General features: G+C 43.8%; 1 protein-coding gene across 1 annotated transcript in view; it reads right to left on the bottom strand.

The window, feature by feature from the left end:
* Positions 1–23,398: 23,398 nt before the first annotated feature.
* LOC147032364 (homeobox protein Hox-C13b-like) overlaps positions 23,399–25,667 on the bottom strand; it is a 3,060-nt gene continuing 791 nt past the window's right edge. The window contains exon 2 of the mRNA XM_085858477.1: positions 23,399–24,581. Coding sequence (XP_085714603.1) covers positions 24,307–24,581 — 275 coding nt within the window. The 3' untranslated portion in view covers positions 23,399–24,306. The remainder of the gene's footprint in view (positions 24,582–25,667) is intronic.

Below are 25,667 nucleotides of genomic sequence, written 5' to 3'. Positions count from 1 at the left end.
AATGAGATCGGACCGGCGGTCGTCGAGAAACGGCGGTCGCAGACAAACAGACACACACACACACACACACACACACACACACAGATTGCTGGAATTATAGATAGATGAACTCGTATACTTGAACACTGTAGAACACAACTAATGCCAGCAGAATGGTCCCCAGTTTATGACTATCTGAGGGACAGCACACATTGATGAAAACCCTGCCTGCAAAGCACCAATCATACAGCTTACCAATTTAAGAAGTTGCATAAAGCAACCCATGAAGACCTACACAAGGTAAGCACCATGATTCGCCAATAAGCGATGAAACCGGTCCGGTAGCTGAGGGAGCGTGTAGCATTGGGATTCTCATGTGTGTACTATGTGTGAACGTCTTTATAGTTGTTGAGGAACTCTGGGAAGGGTTGGAAACAGCATGGCGCTTACCTTGTGTAGGTCTTCTTGGGTTGTTTTATGCAACTTATTCGGCTTGAGGAGTATGAGAGGGGTCAATTGCTTATATAATCCTCGCCACCTGGGTTTAGTTGATTAGGTGAGAGCTGATTGGCTATTCCCTCCATTCACAGGTGGGAGATGTGGGTGGGTCTTTTTATATATATATATATATATATATATATATATATATATATATATATATATATATATATATATATATATATATATATATATATATATATATATATATATATATATATATATATATATACATATACATATACATATATATATATATATATATACATATATATATATATATATATATATATATATATATATATATATATATATACATATATATATATACATATATATATATACATATATATATATATATACATATATATATATATACATATATATATATATACATATATATATATATATACATATATATATATATATATATATATACATATATATATATATACATATATATATATATATATATATATATATATATATACATATATATATATATACATATATATATATATATATATATATATACATATATATATATATATATATATATATATATATATATATATATATATATATATACATATATATATATATATATATACATATATATATATATATACATATATATATATATATATATACATATATATACATATATATATATATATATATACATATATATATATATACATATATATATATATACACATATATATATATATATATATATATATATATATATATATATATATATATATACATATATATATATATATATATATATATATATATATATATATATATATATATATATATATATATATATATATATATATATATATATATATATATATATATATATATATATATATATATATGTATATCGGTCATATTGCTGTCCCACTTTTTCAAACAATGGAACCTTGCTCCATTTTAGTATGTACAAGATATAGTTGTGATTTATGATTCCCAAACTTACTCAACGACTTTCTATGAAGTAAGTGTATGTCTTGTCCCAGTGTATGTATTTGATTAACATGTATATAATAATACGCTTGTTCGTCCATCCATCTGTCCTTCTGTGTGTAAAACCCTTTTCCAGGCTCCAGCCCTCAGCAGTCTGACTGATGCGTATTCTGTGTTGTTGCTGGTGATGTTTGTTTTCAGCTTCGCAAAACAGCAAACTCCCCCCCCCCCTCCTCTCCTGACTCTGAGGAAAGCGAAAGCAAGGCCTTGTGACCATGCAAAATGAAAGAGATACAATGCATAAGGGAATGGCAATCTCGTGAAGCCGCTCAAAACCACAAAAACAGCAAGAAACTACGAGAAGCTGAGCAGCGAGCGAATTAGTGCGCAGCTACGCACGGTAACAAGGTAATAAAGGCTGAGGGGCTAGGGGTCAGGTCAGGTCAGGTTCGATCTGTGACCTGCTACAGGTACCATGTAAACCTGTACTAACCTGTTCCGTGGTCGGGTTGTCGGCGACTAAACCGTCTCCCCCACCAGGTTTTCTGGTGAGGATGTTGTTTGGATATGGACACCAAGCAGGATTAAAAACAAAACCTGTCAAAGGGCGGAGGAGCTCCTTGTGAGCCAACGGCCATCCATATCTAGTGCCCAACTGTGTCTGTGGACGTCCTCCTGCAGTTGGGTCACTTCTTATTAGGAGGTTGGTAGCAGGATTTGCACTCCGGCCACCGTAAAACCCTTCATTCCGCAAAACGCAAAAACGCAAAAAAATCTGAAAACCCACTCCGTGGGAGAACCACCTGTGCAGCTTCCCTTCGCAGGGCAGCTCACCGGATGACGGGATTGGGGCAAAGCCTTCGGGACCCCCAATCTTTGATAATAGGAGGGAAACCACGGGGTAACATTCCTGGGTCAGATTGCGGGAGAGTGTGTCGGAGTGGTGCTGAGGTGTCGTCCACCAGACGGCGGTCTCCTTGGGTTAACCTGAGGCGGTCCCTTCGGGTGGGTGCCTGGAATGTCCTATCCCTAAGAGAGGATGATCACCTGTCTCTGTTATCATCTGAGCTCAAGCGTTTGGACATCGGTATTGCAGCTCTCTCTGAGGTTCGGAGACCGGATTGCGGCGAGATAATGGTGGGTGGTTACACCTACTATTGGTCTGGTCGCTCTGATGGTTACCATACCCAAGGAGTTGCTGTAGCTGTGTCCAATAAGCTGAGCCTAATGATAATTGAGGTAACACCGGTCAACGAGCGTATTATGAGATTAAGGATTCGTCACTCCTTAGGTGTCATTTCCCTGGTCTCTGTTTATGCTCCGACTGAGGCGAGTGATCTTACCGTGAAGGACACATTCTACGCCACACTCGAGTCTGTGGTTGATCAGTGCCCCAGACGAGATACACTTCTAGTCTTGGGGGATTTCAATGCATCGACTGGAACTGATAGGGATGGTTATGAGGTGTGTGTTGGTCCCCATGGGTCAGGAACTATGAACCAGAATAGCACTAAGTTCCTTGACTTTGCAAGAAGTCATGGACTTAGGGTGGCTGGTTCATGGTTTCAGCGCCCACAAGCTCATCGCTGGACTTGGTATTCCAACGCTGGCGGTGTGGCAAAGGAGATTGACCGTGTCCTCATTGACGGTCGTTGGAGGATGATCCAGAACTGCAGGGTCTACCGGAGTGCTCAGTTCCTCAATACTGACAACAGGCTTGTTGTAGCAACTCTAAAGCTGCACCTTAAATCCTGGAGAATGGTACCATCCCAGCCTAGACTGGATGTTGCCAAGCTCAGGGATGAGAGAGTAGCTGAGGAGTTTGCGAACAGGCTGAGTGGACACTTGGGGGTCTGGGTGCTTTGGGGGGTCCTGAAGAGTTGTGGAGCGCCTTCAAGACCACCGTTCTTGATGTTTCCGGTGGATGCCTTGGAGCTCACCACAGGGCAAAGAAGAATTTTGTCTCTCAAGGGACACTGGATACCATTGGCCAGAGTCGCAGGGCCAGGCTGAATGGCAGAGCTGAGCTGTTCAGGGAGCTGAGGCATAAAACTGTACGTGCACTGAGGGTGGACAAGGAGGCCTATGTGTGAGGAATCTGTGAGGGGGTAGAGCATCACCTGTGGACAGGTGATTCTCGTCCCGCTTACAGGGGAATTCGCGCATTACGTTCATCCAAGCCCATCCCTCGGAGCATTGCAGTTCGAGCAGAGAGTGGTAGGCTCTTGACAGAGGAGTCTGAAGTGAAGGCCCGCTGGGCCGGTTACTTTGAGCGGTTGTACCAGGCTGATCCCCAGCTGTCGAGTTGGACGTCAAGGGTGTTACAATCCCTGTTGCTGACCCTCGAATCAACTGTGGTCCACCTTCGCTTGTGGAAACACGGGCTGCAGTGAACCAGTTGAAACGGGGTAAAGCTCCAGGGATCTGTGGCATCCATGCCGAACTTCTCAAGGCTGGTGGAAATGCTGTACTCGTGTCGTTGCATGCAGTATTGTGCTCTGCCTGGAACACAGGCATCTTCCCAACTGACTGGAAGAGGGGCCTTGTTGTCCCTCTCTGGAAAGGGAAGGGTGATCGCCAAGACTGCAACAACTACCGAGGGGTGACGCTGCTCTCAGTGCCGGGCAAGGTCTTTGCTCGGATAATTCTTGATAGGGTTCGCCACCATCTGCTTGAGCACCAGCGTCCAGAGCAGTCAGGCTTTACACCAAAGAGGTCAACGATTGACCGTGTCCTTGCACTTCGTGTCCTCACCGAACGCAGACGAGAGTTTCGGCAGGGGCTGCTTGCAGCCTATGTTGAGCTCTGTAAAGCGTTCGATTCAGTGAATCGGGATGTCCTCTGGAGGATTCTTGGTCTTCGTGGGGTGCCACCAAAACTGATCGATCTGATGTCTGAACTCTACTCTGGTACTGGGAGTGCTGTGAAGTGTGGTGGTACCATCTCTGACTTATTTCCAGTTGTTACTGGAGTTCATCAGGGGTGTATACTTGTCCCCACACTTTTCAGCACTTGTATGGACTGGATTTTAGGGAGGATGTCGGAGAGATCAAGTTGCGGTGCATCGTTTGGGAATGTCAAGATCTCGGACCTTGATTTTGCAGATGATGCAGTCATCTTTGCGGAGACTTTAGATATCCTTTTGGGGGCCCTCGAGGTGCTGAATGAGGAGTCGGAGCCGTTGGGATTACGGGTTTCTTGGGTCAAAACTAAGATCCAGGCTTTCGGTGACATCTTGGATGCTGCTGTCCTGTCTGTGTCTGTTTGTGGTGAGGATGTTGAGGTCGTGGAGAGATTCACTTACCTTGGCAGTGATATTCATGTCTCTGCTGGCTGCAAGTCAGAGGTCAATAGACGTCTGGGTCGGGCCTGGGGAGTCATGGATTCACTGGATCATGGGGTGTGGCGCTGCCGGTACCTGTGCGGGAGGACGAAAGTCCGAGTCTTCAGGTCCTTGCTACTTCCAGTCTTGCTCTATGGGTGCGAGACTTGGACTCTGACCAAGGATCTGAGATGGAGACTTAATTCCTTTGGTACCAGGTCTCTTCGGAGAATCCTTGGCTATCGCTGGTCGGATTTTGTGTCCAACGAGCGGTTGCTAAGAGAGACTCGGATGAGATTTGTTACCTGCATAGTCCGTGAGCGTCAGTTGCGGCTGTATGGACATGTGGCTCGTTTTCCTGACGCTGATCCTGCTCACCAGATTCTCTCAGCGAGGGAGTCTCATGAGTGGAGGAGGCCAGTGGGCCGACCACGTGCCTCATGGTTGCAACAGGTTGACCATCATCTCAAGGAGATTGGCATGGGCCTGGCATCTGCCCGGGGGATGGCCAGACAGAGACCCCTGGAGTACCGGCGGAAAGTGGACGCAGCGACGCGCTGTTCTGGCACATGCTCCCATACCTGACCTGGCTAGGGGGGACGGACAGTTGAGTGATGCCACAAGGAGTGGATAGGACAGTTCAAGAGAAAAATCAGATGGTTACACACAACATCGACTTCCATGAAGTGCCGGCCGAAAAAGTATGTCTGGCCTTAATGCTGAACATCAAAATCACATCCCTCAAAGCTTGCCCCAAGTGGCACCAGCTTGCCATTCACTTTGTTCGAGAATCCAGGTTCCATTACATTATATATATATATATAGATATATATATATACGCAACGACATTCAACATGAAGGCTCAAGGCCAGAAATTGGACACGGTTATAATTTACCTCCTTCAGCCTGTGTTCTCGCATGGCCAACTGCACGTAGTATTCTCTCGAGCAAGGGCTGTTACCATAGAAGTTCTGTGGGTTTCTGCTACTATAACCTAGATAACAATCCACTTGTCCGTCCATGTGTAATGCTCCTTTCCACCGATTGGTTGGACACCTGACCTGATTCCACCCACTATTGTAACTTGAAAAATCATATGGCAACCATTTTGGTGCTATGTGAAGCAAAATACATCTTCAGAGCTGTCATATTCACAATTGCCATGTCCTTCGCATAAGTTTTCTGTTGAGTATAAAACAACCAAAGTGACTCTTAAAAGGATAATGAAATACCGAAAGGTTGGAGTCGATAGGCATCACGGGACTTGTTAAGGCTACTGTATGTATAGGCCTCAGGCTTCACTCCTTCAAGTCTCTGGTATCAGCATATGGGCCAGTGCAGTTGCAATATATCCGAGCAATATAACAACGATGTTATCAATATGAAGTGGGCATGTTTTTGCTTCAAACACTGGTTATTTTTTATTTTTTGGGAGCAATCGAGGCAGCGGTCTGTTGCTGACACACCACCCAACTAACTGTGTGTGGCTTTCTCTCGGGCAAGGGCTTTTACTGTTGAGGTTCTGCAGGTCCTTGCTAGTATAATATTGTTGCGGTTGAGGAAATTTGCAAACCACCATTCAGGTCCCGTAGGTGAGATATCTCTGTAAGTACATGTGTAGTTAGCCCAAACCCGTTGTTTGGAGGGAATAAATGTGATTCATTTCAGCTGCGACCTTTGAGATAGCCGTTTTTCTGTTCTATCTTTATTTTGAACCAACCACGTCTCAACCGCCATCACACAACAACCACCAACCACAATGCCGCTTCACAACAACAACAACGCCAACAGCCACGATCCTTACCTTCACAACTCGCTCCCGCAAACATCGCATCACCGCCATTCCGAACGGCACCATGGCCATAAACCACCACCATAAACCCTCCACCACCTTCACCTCTGTCCTTCCGCGGCCATTCCCGCACCACCTGTGAGCACCGAGTCGGTTTGGGCAGAGGCGGTTTGGGCAGAGTCGGTTTGGGCAGAGTCGGCCTTGGAAGAGCGGAGAGTGGCAGAAAAGGCAGAGTCGGTTTAGGCAGAGTCGGCCTTGGAAGAGCGGAGAGTGGCAAAAAAGGCAGAGTCGGCCTTGGAAGAGCGGAGAGTGGCAGAAGAGTGGAGAGAGTTTTGGGCAGAGGCAGTTTGCAGCGCGGAGTGGAGTCGGGAGGCGAGGGCGTCCCGGTGGTTTTCGGCAGTCGGCTGAGGAGAATTGGGGGAAGAGACCGAGGAGTTCGGGTCCGAGGCAAGGAAGACGGCAGTCGGCGACGAGGTCGCGGTGGAATCGCTCGTCACGGGACCCAAGCAAGCCAGCTTTACTCTTTCCCCAGAGCATCAACAATTCCCCCCCCCTTTTTTCCCCCGCGCTGAGATAGTGCGAAAAGGGGGCCCTGTTCCCACCCCACTCCAAGCAGTGCCAACGAAACCCGCGAAGGAGCACGAAGTCGGGGCACCGCCGCGCTGCCACATTTGCGGCTCATCACAAAGACACGGGTAGGACCCACCCGGTCTCACAGACCTGACCGCTCTTTCAGGTCCCGCGCAAATATTGGCCCACAGGCCCCGTCTGCCCCATTGTTTTTGAGGGTGGCCCTTTTCTTTTGTTTCTGTGTAAACGTGTGTGTGTGGCGCCAGTCTGGTGAAGTAAAACTGTTTCAGTGTTGCCGTGTGTCGGTCCAAGTCAGTAGTATCTCTGCATCATTGTTTCTTTTGTTACATCTGCTTTTTGTGCATAATTGTTTTAATTGTATATGTGTGCTTTCCGTGTGCTGCGGAATAAATGTGCATCATGTTGAACTGTTTTCCCATTTCGCTTCGTCTTTTCTTTAATTGAATCTCCATCTTGCTTCACGTAAAGGGTTGGTAGTGGGCTTAATACGCCCGATAATTAATCGGAACCATCGAGGCCGACGATAACATCGCTCGGTTATCCCGATAGTACTGGTCGCTTAAGCGGCCCGTGTCCGGGGTCGACCTGCGGAAAGGTGCGATCGACCGGTCTACCCTCCGCGTGGGTACTTAGGTAGGTCGAGTTTGGCGAACAACCCTATCCCACGCGGGTGGCCGATTGGCACGATCGTGGTGAGGCCGAAAGGCCCACCCGTGACTAGCTCCCAGCGTTAGACCGAGAGGGTCACGACAGAATTGTCCGTCCGGTGGGCGACGTGCCGCGATTCGAGTCACGTGGCCGTTCGCAGCCGGCGGGCACGAATTCGCAACAATATAATGAGTTCCCTTACAAGGAACTTCAAAGCAAGAGGAAGCCAGTAGGCCCATTAATGCCTGTGCAATGGTTGCCAACCTCTGTCTGTCCATCCTCTATCCTTTTTAATGCTGAATGTTACATTTTTTTAAGTGCGGCTTACCATTTTTATAAGTCTTTGGTATGACATGGCCTGAGTTCAAAGTGCCAATCTTCCAGACTCAGAGGGGACGCACTAACCATTTCACCAATGAAGGTGATTAATGGGGAGGTCATCTTGCTCCAGCTTTTTCTTGGGTTACACTTTCAACACAGTAATTTTCCAAACTATTGTTTTTGGGGCTTTTTTGCCCAGTTATTGGTCTTAGGTGAGTTACATTAATCTTGCATCCCACATTCTCATTAATTAACCAAGTGTTTTGTATACCTTTTAAAATTAATCATTAATTATTAATTGGTCAATGGCTGCTTTTTATTATGGACCCATGGCTTCAAACACAATTTCTTATTTCAGACCCTAGGCATCAAAACGCTACAATATGAAACAGTATCAAATGGAGCAACTCACTGCCATTAAAGAATTTAAATTGCATCAGACGTGGTAATAAATGTGAATTGCTGCGCCCAGCTTGCTGACTTAATGACAGAAGATGCCATTTGCATTTTTGCCACCTTCATCCCGACCCTGTTTAGAATCCCGTGCAAGCACGGGCAACTTGCTAGTTCTACTAAACTACATTCAATCTGCCGAAGCTAAATTAAAATGTGATCAAATAAAATCTGACTACCATGAATGTGCATGAAAAGAGTCAACTTACAACCTTACTTTTAAACTTGTATATACCACAAGATTTCTCGATTACATAACGAAACATGTTGACTCTGTTGATCTCAAATTAATTTTGATGGTGAAGAATTCCATTAAGCCTTGTTTTTTTTTTTTTTTGCTGAAACAGTGTTTGTATTTCACAAAAAGATCAGAAACGTGTGTAGGCTCTTGTAAGGCATATTTATGTGCACGCACTGAGGGAATTTGGAGGAAAAGGGAGGGGTTGAGCTCGTGCATACATTGTGCACACTAATGGAGTTGAAGGCATTGCATATACTGCATATGTCATAATTGTTAATGTGTTAACAGCTTTTATAACAATATTGTTTGTAGGGTTTCCAAAATGTTTATCTCCACTGTGAGATGGGGTGACATTGAACAATTGTTATTATGTTTGAAGTTATGACTGTCTGACAAAGTCACGCGTTTTCAAAGTCACCCCATACGACGATGAATTTATACGTGTATTACAAATACATATTGATGCTCGTATTTCGTAAAAATTATTTTTAAAATTTAAGCCCACTCTCGAAGCTCATTGAACAATTTACCCTTCTATTTACTGTCCCCACACGATGAACTAAATCAAACTTAAGATCTCCATCCTTTGATGATGAACATTCACATTTCACACATCAGCAGCTTTCTTGTATCTCTCTTCCTCTGTCTCTCATCACCATCCAGCACTTCCTCCAATTTATGTGGAAATTACTGACAACATTCTTGTGTGCTAGGAACGGTCAAGAGTTCACTGGTAAAGCCTGGATGGCAAAGTGCTGCTTTGTATTTGTGTTTATATCTGAGCTTTTTACTTTGAAAAAGCATAAAATTAGTCGGAGGCATGATTTGGAATGAAAACATGTGCATCATCTGGAGGTCATTGTCAGTGGAAAAGAAAATGGGGAAGATGTGGGATCCAGGGTTAGTGGAAATGGACTACGAACGAGATACACAGAATAAAGGTAAATTGAGAAGGTAAACCAGACATGTGTTCAGCATGTGAAAACAAAAGTGTGTGCTTGTGTGTGTGTGTGTGTGTGTGTGTGTGTGTGTGTGTGTGTGTGTGTGTGTGTGTGTGTGTGTGTGTGTGTGTGTGTGTATGTGTGTATAAAAACAGACTCACTCACATCTCTCACCTGTGAATGGAGGAAAAAAGCAATTAGCTCTCACCGAATCAATGAAACCCAGGTGGCTAGGATTGTCTAAATAAATCGACTCATCCCATGCTCTTCCAGTGGAAGAAGGCTGAGGTTTATCTATATTTTTATATCTCTAATAAACCAACACGCACACACACACACACACACACACACACACACACACACACACACACACACACACACACACACACATGCTTGGCCGATATCGGCAATTTTTCGGGAATCACCAGGTTGGAGTCAATGTGATTACCAACTGCAATACTTAATGTATACAACCCAGAAACCTTGAGTAGCTTTCACCAGAAAACAACGTTACATTTATAAAGATGTTTCAGGGATATGTTCACAAATTTTATTCTTTATAAACAGCTGCATGTGACGAGTTGAAAAAAAAATTGCCTCGGTAATTTAGAAAACACATTAATCCGAAAAACGGCTCGAAAATCGGTTGGTATTTCACAACTCGCTCAGGGTGACGGAGCACGAACCACTCGGTCAGGGTGACGGAGCACGAACCACTCGGTCAGGGTGACGGAACACGAACCACTCAGTCAGGGTGATGGAGCACGAACCACTCACTCAGGGTGACGGAGCACGAACCACTCAGTCAGGGTGACGGAGCACGAACCACTCGCTCAGGGTGACGGAGCACGAACCACTCGCTCAGGGTGACGGAGCACGAACTACTTGCTCAGGGTGACGGAGCACGAACCACTCGCTCAGGATGACGGAGCACGAACCACTCGCTCAGGATGACGGAGCACGAACCACTCGCTCAGGATGACGGCGCACGAACCACTCGCTCAGGGTGACGGAGCACGAACCACTCGCTCAGGGTGACGGAGCACGAACCACTCGCTCAGGGTGATGGAGCATGAACCACTCACTCAGGATGACGGAGCACGAACCACTCAGTCAGGGTGACGGAGCACGAACCACTTGGTCAGGGTGACGGAGCATGAACCACTCGCTCAGGGTGACGGAGCACGAACCACTCGCTCAGGGTGACGGAGCACGAACCACTCACTCAGGGTGACGGAGCACGAACCACTCAGTCAGGGTGACGGAGCACGAACCACTCGGTCAGGGTGATGGAGCATGAACCACTCGCTCAGGGTGATGGAGCACGAACCACTCGCTCAGGGTGATGGAGCACGAACCACTCGCTCAGGGTGACGGAGCACGAACCACTTGCTCAGGGTGACGGAGCACGAACCACTCGCTCAGGATGACGGAGCACGAACCACTCACTCAGGATGACGGAGCACGAACCACTCGCTCAGGATGACGGAGCACGAACCACTCGCTCAGGGTGACGGAGCACGAACCACTCGCTCAGGGTGACGGAGCATGAACCACTCGCTCAGGGTGATGGAGCACGAACCACTCGCTCAGGGTGATGGAGCATGAACCACTCACTCAGGATGACGGAGCACGAACCACTCGCTCAGGGTGACGGAGCACGAACCACTCGGTCAGGGTGACGGAGCACGAACCACTCGGTCAGGGTGACGGAGCACGAACCACTCGCTCAGGGTGACGGAGCACGAACCACTCGCTCAGGGTGACGGAGCACGAATCACTCCCTCAGGGTGACGGAGCACGAACCACTCGCTCAGGGTGACGGAGCACGAACCACTCGGTCAGGATGACGGAGCACATACCACTCGCTCAGGATGACGGAGCATGAACCACTCCCTCAGGGTGACGGAGCACGAACCACTCGCTCAGGATGACGGAGCACGAACCACTCGCTCAGGGTGACGGAGCACGAACCACTCGCTCAAGGTGATGGAGCACGAACCACTCGGTCAGGGTGACAGAGCACGAACCACTCGGTCAGGGTGACGGAGCACGAACCACTCGCTCAGGGTGACGGAGCACGAACCACTCGCTCAGGGTGACGGAGCACGAACCACTCGCTCAGGGTGACGGAGCACGAACCACTCGCTCAGGATGACAGAGCACGAACCACTCCCTCAGGGTGAAGGAGCACGAACCACTCGCTCAGGATGACGAAGCATGAACCACTCGCTCAGGATGACGGAGCACGAACCACTCGCTCAGGGTGACGAAGCACTAACAGCTTGATGGGCCGAATGGTCTCTTTCTTTGTTAAAGTTCCTTAGAAGGGAAGTCATGTCCTGTATTACATATTGCGACCCGTGGTGTCACTCCATGCATTCGTCTGTCTCCCATTTACAGTGGCCACTGTGTTTGAAAAACTCAACATTCACTTTTGAAATGATGGGAGAACAGGCATGAATAATGTTAACGCCAAATTGTATTTCACAAGCAGGATATTTTGTCAACTTTTGAGACAAATCCAACCTCCACCACCTGATGTTGCACCACCATTTTGCAGTGGGCGATAGGTGTAAGTCGCTCAAAGCTTTTGCTCTGAGCGAAACCAGGAGTACAACACAATTAACCTTTTTAGAATCCATGAAACAATTAAATTAAAATTGACATATTAACTTGTACTTTTTCCCGTGACGGGTACTTATCCTTGCTTTTCCCATCACTGGAGATGGGTACTTTAGTATATATATATATATATATATATATATATATATATATATATATATATATATATATATATATATATATATATATATATATGTATTTTGTTGCGGTTCTCAGAACCGCATGCATACAACAGATAGGTGTCCCAAGACAGTTATTCCATTATTATACGTGTAGATAGTCCCCTTCCTTTTGTTTAGCGGGACAACAAGGGAGTGTGTTGCGATGATCTAATGGCTAGGTTTGCTTAAATCGTTTTTTCTTCTAAATTTTTTTTTCTTCTTCTTCATCTCTAAAGAGGCTGCACGAATGGTGTTTTTCATAGCACGGGAAACACGGCCAGCACGACGCCCACGCTGCACGAAACGCGTAACGAGGCCGATAAAGCTGACTCCACGCCACGATGAGCGGGATACGAGTGTGCGGATAGAAGCGGCTTGTTGCTTTTCAACCTCAATATCCAACACATATTGGTGTTCGCCCCACGCACATGCTAGCGGAGTCATGTGAACGCGAGCGCTGGCCACGTGCATAATGGCGGAACAGCGCGCACTGTATGGAATGTGTTCGAAAGCAGACACGTACGCCGCTCGTGAAATGTACATGGGTTTATCCATGGGGATGTACCTTCAGCCCTCGCTGGCAGCAGCGGATTCTCCATGGACGGTGAAGGTCTTCTCGTCTCTACGGCCAGTGAAGCTGCGATCGAGCCGAGGAATGTGCAGTGCGGGCCACGTTGACGCACGTAGAGCAAGCACGTTTATCGACGCTGGTCAAATGCTCGAGCGGGCATGCGGGTCCCTCGAACGGTCGCCCGATCATGGCCCGGGGGGTTTTTGCAGGACGATTCACGTGCCAATCTCGGTGTGGGCGATTCGTGTCATGTCGTGGGGTCAGAGCAAAATATGTTCGCTGTCTGGGATGGCCTTGCCGGAAACGAAGGGAGGCGTCTTCCAGCCCAAACTGGCTGGCCATGTGAGGGGTCAGGGCCAATCTGAGCGCCCGATTCAGGTGATGACGTTACGATTCGGGGTGGCCCCTCTCCCCCCCCCCCCCAAGCTGGAAATCCTATAAAGGTCAGAGAAGTCCCTCCGTCTCTCTCTCTTGCTTTTTGAGTTTCTCCGCCTCTCTCTCGCCTCGCCTCGTCGACACCGCCACAACCCGCCTCCTGCTGCCCGGACTCTGCCTCCTCGTCTCCGCCCACACGACGTCAACCCCACCCGCCTACCTGGTCCCGCCTACTACTCCGTCCTCGCACTCTGGACTCCGCCCCTTCTCCGCCCCTTCTCCTTTACGGTGCCCAATTCCTGGTTCTAAACTCCCTCTTCATCGGGTTTTCTGTGTCTGTGTGTGTGTGCGTATGTGTGTGTCCTGGTGCCTGTCTGCCTAAGTAAGACTGCAGAAGATCGTTATTATTATTGTTATTAATTTCGTGTTAAGTCTGCTCTGTGTCCCCTTTTGTCAGTTGCCTGTTTATTTACTGCTCCACACCTCTCTCTCCTATCTCTGCACAACACACCCCAATAAATCTTCACTGTGCCAAATATCTTTCCTCACCCACTGTTAATAAATTTTCACTCGGAATGTTCCCAGCTCATCTTTGTGGTTTCTTTAATTGATCCAGCATGGTCGGAATCCTAGTTTAGCCGGGACTTTATTCCCAACGATCCGTTCCTTTTCGCCGGTTCGTCCTTGGCAGTGTCGCTCGGCTGCATCTGATCTGGTAAAGTGATCCGGTTCGGACAAGGCGTACCGAGGGCGTGTTCCCCGGTAATTAAACCACGTGATGAATTAGGTAACCCGATTAACCCATAGACGAGAGGACCCGAGGTCACGCGGTTGAGGTATTGGCGTCCACGGTCGGTTAAATGACCCACCGCGTCATGGAATTATCCGTGTTTGACGGCATACAATTCCGAGGAGTCTGTTGGGAACAGAGATAGCTTCCCCCCACCGAGTGGTCTTCTCACCCGACCCCCGGCCCGCAACAATATATATATATATATATATATATATATATATATATATATATATATATATATATATATATATATATATATATATATATATATATATATATATATATATACACACATACACACACCTTACATGAATCATGATTCGCACATGCACATGCACAATTATGATTTTACACATCATGACACATTATATACACATATTGATATGTGATCATACGCATATTATACGTGACATAGACAAATTATACATATGCCTGGTGTTGGCTTTATGGTTAGGATGGTGGGCTTGGGATCCTTGGATCCTGAGTTCAAAGCCTGCTCAGCTGTTGAATAAATACCAGGTGGGATTAACTCGACCTGTCATCCTTCCAAGGTCGGAAAAATGAGTGTCAGCATGCTGGTATACTCTGTCGAAGTGGTGACCCATCCAGGATTGTTCCCAATAGCCAAGAAGACTGTTTTGGCAGCACCAATGCTCTGCACAGAGTGTGGTCCTGATGGATGGATATATTTATTTATTTGTTTTCTGTTTTTTTTATATATTTATTTATATATATATATATATATATATATATATATATATATATATATATATATAGATATATATATACACACTATATGTATATATTATGCTTGTGGGGGTAGATGGAGGAATTTCATAGGAAAGTTGGGATTGTATAGAGTTCCTTGGCCCAATGGACGTGTACGAGACATCTCAATGTAAATTAAGTGGGGAAACTGACAGCTTAAGTGTTACTTATTACCACACGGGGGGGGGGGGGGGTGGTGCTGTGTTAATGTTAATTAGATAGGGATTAAGACCAATTTCCCCCAGTATGTGATTGCCCCTTGAGACCTATTCCTACGTTTTTGCATTTCCAAGCCAGCAATGAAGGAGTTGCGTTTTTATAACAACAACCACCATAACAACAAGCGAGCCACGCATGCCGAGCAGGCAGAAGCCCCACCTCCCCGGGTCCCGTGCCAACAAGCCACGCCCAGAGATGGAAGAAGGGTAAGGTTCACAGTTGTAGTCGTGAGAGGAACGTGGTTGGGACGGAGGATCTCGCTTTGCTCTCCTCTCGGCACAACAAAATGGCCGCCTGATTCTCGTGTCGCGCTGTTAATTGGCTCACGTGGTGGAGCAAGACACTGGCCGTTGACTCTTGGCTGATCGCAAGAGACAGACCTCGAAGCCTCGTGTATGTCAACGAAGGGAGTGGCGCCATTCTGGAGAAATGCATCGGCAAACGCGATCGACGAGGAAGCCGTACGGCCGTCTCTGAGCCTTGACGTTAAATACCACTCACAAATTACCTCACGTATGATTCCCGCTGTGAGAGAGTGGATCGGAGGTATTTTGGGCACGTCTACCCGTGCAGAACAAAGTTCCTCGATTCCAAAGTCCAAAAAGACCATCTCTGGACAAAGCTTTCCCCGCATTAATTTCATTAAATCCACGCGTTAATTTTAAGTTGCTGTATCCCTTTCTTTGTTGTGTGGTTTAAGTAAAAACTTATTGTGCATCAATACATCTGTTCCATTGCTCCGTCAGAGCCGAATGCGCCTCCTGTGCATGCAATAATCTCTGAGGAACACGTGTTCACTTCTTAAGGAAAACCACTTGGCTATCCAGGCTGGCCGGTGTTAACCGCCCATCCACAATTGGTTACGGGGGTGATTAACCTCATCCGGCCATCCGCAACTACATATATACAGGGTGAGTCAGAAGTAGCGCCCGATTTCTGTCAGTTGATTGTTTGTTTGCCATTTGTATTACAGTGTACAAGAAGGAAGAAATAAATGAATGACATGTTTATATCACCATTTATTCAAGAAAAAATTATTACGGAACTGTACCAAGCTGTTTACTTGCAATTTTCAAAGTACCCTCCCTCGTGATCGAAGCACAATTGCAGCCGAGCAGGCACAGAGCGGCACACACGCCTGCAGAGTTCTATATCAATTTCCTCAAACTTTGCAGTGATTTGAGCCTTCAATTCCTGAATGGTACGAGGCTTTTCACGATAAACAAGGTCTTTCATGATCCCCCAAAGAAAGAAATCTGGAGGTGTAAGGTCTGGGGAACGTGCCGGCCACTCGATCGGACCGCCGCGGCCGATCCACTTTCTGGGAAAGTTTTCATCAAGCCACTGACGAACATAACGTCCATAATGAGGTGGAGCTCCATCATGCTGGAAATAACAGTCCTGATCTTGTACCCTGGGCCAAAAGAAGGTTTGCAGCATATCCAGGTAAATTTCTGCAGTGACAGATCCCTCAAAGAAAAAGGGTCCAATTCTCCCTAATGGAGTTATGGCTGCCCAAACTGTCACTCCAGGTAAATTTACCTCCTTCTCAACTGTCACTCTTGGGTTATTCGCAGCCCAGTAGATACAATTGTGTCTGTTGATTGTGCCATTAAGCTTAAAACATGCCTCATCTGACCACCAGATGTTGTCTGGCATTGTGTCCTCTTCGTGAAGTTTAGCTAACTAAACTTTTGACTCACCGTGTGTGTGTGTGTGTGTGTGTGTGTGTGTGTGTGTGTGTGTGTGTGTGTGTGTGTGTGTGTGTGTGTGTGTTTGTGTGTGTGTGTGTATGTATATATATATATATATATATATATATATATATATATATATATATATATATATATATATATATATATATATGTATAAATATATGATGAAGCTGTCATGTTTTGGAATTTATTGTTTCATCTTTGTCCAAGAACTATATGAACGACTTTCGTACATTTCTGCACTGAGCTAGAAAATCTTAGTGAGTCGAATTCCAGTGGTGAACACTTCCTAGGTTTTTCCAAATCAGGAGAGATTTGTCCATGCGTTTTTTGTTGTTGTTGTTGTTGTTGTTGTTGTTGTTGTTGTTGTTGTTGTTGTTGTTGTTGTTTTCTCACACATCCAGTTTAACATTTTATTGCTAATTATTGCTATTTGTACAGTTTTACATTTGGTGATTTTGTGTGTGAGGTTGTTAAATTATATATTGACCAATATGAGGCCGTCTTTTATTGAAGTTTCTTTTTTTCCATAAAATAATTTCAAACATAATTTAAAACCTCACAAGAACTGCTCTGTTATTGGAGACAAGTGCATTGTTTAGATTAACCTTTGACAATTACAGGGAATTAATGCTCTGACATGATGGTGTTAAATTGTGGAGACAAAGTTCAACCTCGTATGGCATTGGGGAGAGGTCAGACAGTTGCATAAATGGTACTTATAGGTGAATGGGAAGGTGATGCGATGATGTATTTGCATACTTAATAAATACATGGCTCCTCACAGTTACCTTTAAAATATGGTGTTTCTGTATGAGCAGAAATTGAAAAAGAAATGGGATTCAATATTATTCGTTTGGCCCATGTGCCCATTCTATAAAAGACACAAATGTAGTGTTGCTACCATACTACTTATTTCTTCAATGGCCCCACTTATTCCCACCTTCTTGTGTGGTCGGCCGGGAATGTTTTTGGCCTGTCTTTCATGAGCTGGCTGGCCAGGTCTGATGTTCGCATGAAGGCGATTTGGGCAGGAATTTGGAATTTGGCCAGGGTGTTGGCAATAACTCGCTTCCCTTTTGTGAAAGACACCGAGGCATCTTTAACATCCAACTACCAGTTCTGGCAGACAGGTACTCTGGCTTGACCACCACTGATGGACCACACACACACACACACATACACACACACACACACACACACACACACACACACACACACACGCACTGCAGTGAAACACCAGGGTGACAGTTTATATCTGGGTAAAGATTCAAACCCAGGCTAGACAGGTCGAAGGTGAGTGTGCCTGTTCATACAGTACTACGTCTAACATGTGGATGGTGTTGTGATATCATTCAGAAACACTGCTCCCAAGAAAATAAAACAAATAAGGCATATTTTGCTGAAGAAAGGATAAGACAGGAGTTTATTCCCAGGCTTTGAAAAACCAAAGGTGGTAAATGTAGGTAAACATACCAAAGGTGGTAAACATATGATTCATCAGTGTGTACAGTATGTCCATATTATCTTTGCCTCTCAGAAAAAAATATCAAATTTCATATTGCCCAAATTAGTGTAGAATGCAAACGCAATTAGAAACAAATCTGGAGTGGTATCAAATTTTAGGACTGCAGCAAGCCAAAATATTGGTGAAAATGGGTTAGAATTTAAAACGTATTTGAAGAAAATAGTAGAATAACATGACTTGGCAGGGTGACACAATCAGCAATTATAGGATGTCATTGTGTACAACCTGACCCCAGATTTGATCTGAGTGGGACTTGTGTCCTCGAGACCACACCCAATAAAGATGGAGGATTGGTGTTCGAAGCATGGCATTACAAAGAACAGGAGGGTGGAAAGAATAACCCGTCTATACAATACCCACTTTAATGTAGGCTACATGAATAGGATGACGGAAGGTACAAACGATGATGAAGACATGTGAATAACGCCAGAGCACTCAGACTACCAATGCCAATAGTGTGCTTAAGATTTAATGCTCCTTTCACTACTTGTTATGGTACATCACTGGTAGACAGTTGTAAAGGGAATAAAATACAAACCACATACCAGAGCAAGAATGCGACCTGAGGAAGACTGTGGGTCATGGATAAAATGTCATATAAAATGACGTCTACTCCTTCCTGTTTGTTGCTAAATTGGTGTAACAATGCCGAGAACAATTCATTGTTTGCCTGTACTTTTGTTTTTGTTCTTTGAATCATGGATGATGTTAAATTCCTGATCTATATGTCATATATAGTGAGTGGAAACTTCTTATTAACATCGAAAACAAAGGGTTGCTCTTAGGTGTGTTCTGTCTCATGATCCCCTTCTTGCGGCTGGTGTTCCGCAAGGTTTAGGACCAACAATATTCATGGTCCACATCAATGACCTCTCCACTTACAAGGATAAGCCTTTGCACCATTTGCTGATGAGTCCACCCCATTAAGAGCAGTATACCACACTTCTGAGGCAGGCTGCTGTGGCATCCATCTCTGCAAATCTGAAAAAGCATGTCGTTGTTCAGCTACCGAGAAAACGTCTTTAAATGCAGGAAAATGCCCCACTCACACTCTGTTCCTCTCCATGGATATGCCCCGCCACTCCAGTTTACTTTTCTAACCAATCCCTGGAAGAGGTGCAGTCCCTGCAGCTTCTAAGCCTGTCTATCACAACCTGTCTTGGATGAAGTTCATCTCCAAACTAGCCTCTAAGGCTAGATAACTCCTAAGTATTCTCAACAGACCTAAGTCCATTATGAGCCAATCAGAGCTCATGGCAGTGTATAAGACCTTCATCTGAAGTATCACAGTGGCACATATATCAGAGAGATTCCCATTCTTGCCTGGTGCATCTGCTTCCCATCATGCTCCCATGAAGACAATCAAATACAAGACTTCCTAAGTCATTGGCATCTCTGAGCCAGAGGTTTAGCTCCACAGTCTGCTTCTCATCCATGTACCACAGGCATATTGGAGCAGGATTTTAAATTTTATACCACCTCAACTGTGGTTTCACTTTTCCCATGCTCTCCAAATGTCATTCTCTTCCAACCTGCCAAGGTCGCCCAAATAGTAACCATGCCTAATGTTGGAGATTCTCAATGTTGAGTTTGCAGTGCAGCAAATAAATTGAATATCTTTTGACATCCTATGAAAAGTTAAAGGGCAAGATCTTCAGTTTCTTAAACCTAAAAGGTGGAAGGTATAAGCACTTTTGACATCCAGGATGTTTTTTCCTCTACATATTGTTGCTAAAAAAATGTTTGGTCTGATATGTTGTGGACATGCATCATTCAGCTTCCAAAAGATAATTTGCATTCAAAATAAATAAAAAAGATGAAAGAAAACGACCATTGCGGCAGTGTATGTACCTTCGGAAGAGATCGATGCAACCCTTGAGAAAAGCAGGTCCATTACCAGTCTCCATTTGGTTGTTGTTAGAACATTAAAAATGGTCAGGATAAGAGCTTCATGGATGAAGTACAAGTCAGTTACACATTAATTTATCACCTGAATTCCTGAGGGACGTTACCCTTTCTGGCTGAACCAGGCCAGTAAATACTGGCAGAAAATAAAAGTTTTTTTTAAAACTGCAGGATGAGCATCAACTCATACTGTGTGAAAAAATAACAAAGGAGAATGTTGATTCGAATTTTTTCCCTCTCTCCTTCCTTCTTTATCATATTGGACTTGGGCAAAATATATTTGTCAATCTCATTGAATTTTCCATAAATTATATTCAAAATTTGTGATTGAAACTTGCATAGTATACTCATTCTCCTGCAAAGTAAAAAAAAATTGTTTAAGCCTGCAAAATATACAAAGTATAGTCGCATGTAATCTCTGATGTTTGTGCTTGTGTACTTTCATTCGTGCTCTTTTAATGGCCACAATTATTCCCACGTTCTTATGGGGTTGGCCGGGGGAATCTTGGCCCAAGTCTTTCATGAACAGGCTGGCCAGGCCTGACATTTGACGAAGGTAAGGGCAGGAATTTGAACAGAAACTTGTTCACGGTGCCGGAAATAGCTCGTCTACTCTTCGCGAAGGACACCATAGGATCTTTAACATACATCAACTGATGTCGGCAGATGAGACGCCCATTTTAACATCCATCCAAGAGACGGCAAACACAATGATGAATCACCCTGCCTGTGAAACGCAGTATGATAGTTTATAGCTGGGTCAGGATTCGCACGCAGGCTAGACAGCTTAGAGGCGAGTGTGCATACAGTCTTTTATTACAATTCCTCATTGATATTGTATCGAGAAGGCACAATGTATCAAAATAAAAATAACTATTAAAAAAATGCCTGCTTCTCAACAGGATTTTTCAATCATTGCTGTGCTTGGGATCGACTTACAGTCTCTATTAACTTATAGTACAAATACTCTTGTACAAATACTGTAAAATTGCATTACATACAACAGAATTAATGTTCATCTGATTTTATTTTCATACACAAAATATGGGCTTGATGATATGGATTTTAATGATGTGCTTTGAAAGAGAGTTTAAAACTTCTCACTTTTAAACCGTTTTTTTTAAGTTCACGTATAGCGATATTCCTTAAAGTTACTTCAAATGCTACTTTGGTTACAGATGGAAATAAATATTTCTTGAAAGAATGTCCTTGTTGTACCTGTTTATTTGCAAACAAGTCTATGCACATGGAAGAAAACTGACAAACACATCATCATTGACACAATATTTCTCAAATTCCTACAATTTAGACTTGTGTGCAGCAAAAATATGTACAGTGTGTGCGTGCGTGAGAGAGAGAGAGAGAGAGAGAGAGAGAGAGAGAGAGAGAGAGAGAGAGAGAGAGAGAGAGAGAGAGAGAGAGAGAGAGAGAGAGAGAGAGAGAGAGAGAGAGAGATTTCTTGGTCATTCGGACTATTTAAGTCCTTTGAAGAACGACGACGGGACCTTTATACACAGCAAAATACCGCAGAGCAGTATCGGTTGCTAGTCTTTTAGCACACTGAGAATAACTCAGTGGTCACCACTTGGAGATTAGAAGCAGGAGTCCCATGGCTGATAAGGACATTAGCTTGTTGGGAATATTACCTTAATGGCAGGTGCGCTAGCTTTGAGTTATCCTATCAGACTATGTGAACACCCAAACATGGGACGATCAAAAGTTCAACGAACAAGATACGCCTAACAGTCCCAGACATACAAAAAATGTATAATGGGGCATATTTATATGAATAAAAATACGTATATATTTTCATTCTAAATATAAAACTTGCATATTGATAAAAATTTTTTCAAACGTTTGCATGCCTAGGACAATAATCTGAGTATCTCGTTCTCAAAATATTTCAAACCCTTCGCATATCGTATAAACACATCACAGCATTTAACTCTCATAAATAACTTCAGGACAAATTGTAAAGACCCTTTTCTCATGAGACTCCAATTGCAATTGTTACATAATTGGTAACGAAGTTTAACACCAAATCATTACTCTACACTATTATTTCCCCCAATTTTTCTATTCCCAGGAAAGTCCATAAACAGCAAAATAATTACAAATAAGGCAAGTATTTTAATGATTTTGTTTTGGGAAATTATAACTTTTCAAACGTTTTTGATGCTTGTGGAGCAGTTAGTGTTGGTCTCAATCAAACCCATTAATGTCGTCATCACTTTTATTAATAAGATGTGAAAACTATTATGAATGAGTGTTGTTCACAAACATGCATGCGCATCCAATTCCATTACATCAATCAATGAAAGCGCTATTTTTTATCGACCATGCGACAAGCACGTGTATGGTTTATTTAATAGTACACTTTTCACACCAATTAATCATATCTTTAAACACCTCCTCAAGACCCATTCAAAAGGGTTTTCATATTTCGGTGGTGGTGGTGGTGGTGGTCGTATGGCAGCTTAGCTGCCGGGGTAGCTATCATTTCTTGAAGCACGACTGTGTCGCTGATGCAGTGCCCCTCTATCAGTACACACACTAGAACTGGTACTCATTTTGCCAACCTCGGAAGGATGACAGGCTGAGTCAACCTCCTGGTGTATTTTAATTCAGCGGCCAACAGGGCTTGAACTCAGGAACCTAGGATCCCAAGCCACCACCCTCACCACTGAGCCAACACCAGGCTTGGTAATATTTCGGTCAACTCGGCATACAGAAACACATGTGTGTGTGTGTGTGTATATATATATATATATATATATATATATATATATATATATATATATATATATATATATATATATATATATATATATACTCACACACACATATACATATATATATATATATATACACATATATATATATATATATATATATATATATATATATATATATATATATATATATATATATATGTATATAGACATAGCATATGTGAAAAATTGAAATATCGCATAAACTGAACCAATCATTTTGTTTGATGAAAACAAACTACAAATGCACGTTCGGATTATTTTGTCCACTCAAAACCTGTGTTAACGTGAGAAATGTGGTATAAACATCTATTTATTAAAAGTGCACAAAAACATAATTGCAAGGGGCATTTTAAAAGTCTCATAAACAAGATACTCGCAATAGTCAGGAAACGCCAAGGTTATTTTTCTTCGACACATTATATAGATTTCTTAAATGAAGGAAATGTTGTTTTCCTAATAATAATTTGTAGTTATCTGTTGAAAAATACAAAATAATAATAACCTTGGTTTTTCTCGTTTAAAATGACTTTTCCACAACATTTGTGAGTTGATGCTGTTTGTTTGTATTTTTTTGGTCTCCGATTCACTGTCATTTGTGTGTACAATATATACATAATCAATCTCATGCGAAGTCAAGTTCGTGACAGAGTGTAGCCATTTTAGAGGTATTGTAAACACTACCGAATGCACAAATGGAGCGGTGAGCTCATTCATCACTTATTCAATGGTGATTCTTATCTTCCCAAAAACGAAAGCAACAATTACGAGTAAAAAAACAAGACTCCAGCCTTGCACTTGGAAGCCCCTTCAACCAAGGGCATTGTCCTCTGTATGAAGAAGGCAAAATGAAGTGTCCTCAATACTGAACATTGCCTTCTCCAAGAAACACATTATCCACATCAGAAAAGTTATATTCTCACTCAGCCATTATACAGTGTACAGTGGCAACAGAAACTTTCAGGAGCTACAAAATACCATCAGGGCACAATGTGAGGTGGGGCAATGTGACATAATTGATCCTCATTTACTGTACAGAGCAATGGGGTATGTATGCATAGTTTGGCACCAATCGCACAAGTTGGAATGTCGAAGGGTTTGAAAGAGCCAATTCTCAAGATGAGATGCCCGGGATCGCGTGCGTCTTCCCCCGCGCTTTTCCAACAACCTTCTTCTCCTTTACTCGGCGGTTCTGGAACCAGATGGTGACCTGGCGCTCACTCAGCTCGGCTGCTGCGGCAATCTTTCTCCGTTTCTCCTTGGTGATGAACTTGCATGCGCTGTACTCCTGCTCCAGCTGTCCGAGCTGCGTCTTGCTATACGGAACCCTTTTCTTTCGGACCCGGCGGAATGTGGCACCCATTTCTGCTCCGCCGCAGAATGACTCCCCTAGAGGGACGCGGAAAGAAGTATCTGAAACATCGATATTCGTCGAGTCTCAGGCAAAGTGAGAAAGCTCAACAAGGCATTGTGACCATGCATGGACTGCCACCCAAAAGGGGCAGTGTGTGACCAATGGTCATACACAATTGCAAAAGTTCTTATGCAGGCAGTTAAGAACTAGAGAGACACTCTTGCTCGTAAATAGCCAAAGATCAGATCACAGATACCATATTTTTACAGGTTTTCATACACAATAGAAGCATTCAATATACTTTGACAGCATCAAAAAGATAAGCAAACAACACCACGCAACATTACAAAATCTACCATATGAAATGCAACAAGTCACGTGCACAAAGTTTACCTGAGTGTTTAGAAAGCCTGGAATAGAGTACCTACAGATCACATACTGAAGACAAAGTATTGGATTCATTTACTCTGAACATTCGTGCAAGTCCAAACAAAGTAAGGTAACCAATTATTTGGGGTATGTGGCTCTGAGTATTTTCAATGGTTGTGTGTGTGTGTCTCTGTGTGTGTGTGTTTGCTCTGTGTGATGTAATAGGTATGCAATTATAACACAATTCGGCTTGTATTGTGAGACACAACGACGCAGCACATTGGAGACTCTGCATTGTAGGGTTGGGGAGTGGGGGGGGGGGGTCCGGAGGAATATACCTTTACATCTTTTACGCCGGAATAGTTGTCATTTACAAGTTTGAGCGTGTCAAGTCCAAAAGCATTAGATTTTCTCTGAAGTACTTCCTACAACTTACAAATGACTTTGACAAACAGATCTCGTCAACACTGGACCCTGATCATTTGAAATGTTTTCAAATCACAGAGAAGAACAATCTTAAGGAAACGGTCTAATGCACTCTGCTCAAGGTTATGACATAATATATTTCCAATGTTTGTCAGAAAAATGTGTTCAACGTTTCTCATGATGATTTGCACATCTCTTTTTCACTGTAAGGTTTGCGCAAACGAAAAGCAAGCTCTGAAGTCGCAAGAATAAAGGGAACAGCCGCTTGTCGTCGGTTTAAACACAGCATACAATTGATGGGGTCATCTCGTTGTAGACATATCGAT

The sequence above is a fragment of the Eptatretus burgeri genome, chromosome 2 (genome assembly GCF_056783735.1).
Source record: "Eptatretus burgeri isolate ZD-2024b chromosome 2, Ebu_testis_v1, whole genome shotgun sequence".
In the NCBI taxonomy this organism is placed as follows: domain Eukaryota; kingdom Metazoa; phylum Chordata; class Myxini; order Myxiniformes; family Myxinidae; genus Eptatretus; species Eptatretus burgeri.
This window is presented reverse-complemented; position numbering and strand designations above follow the sequence as displayed.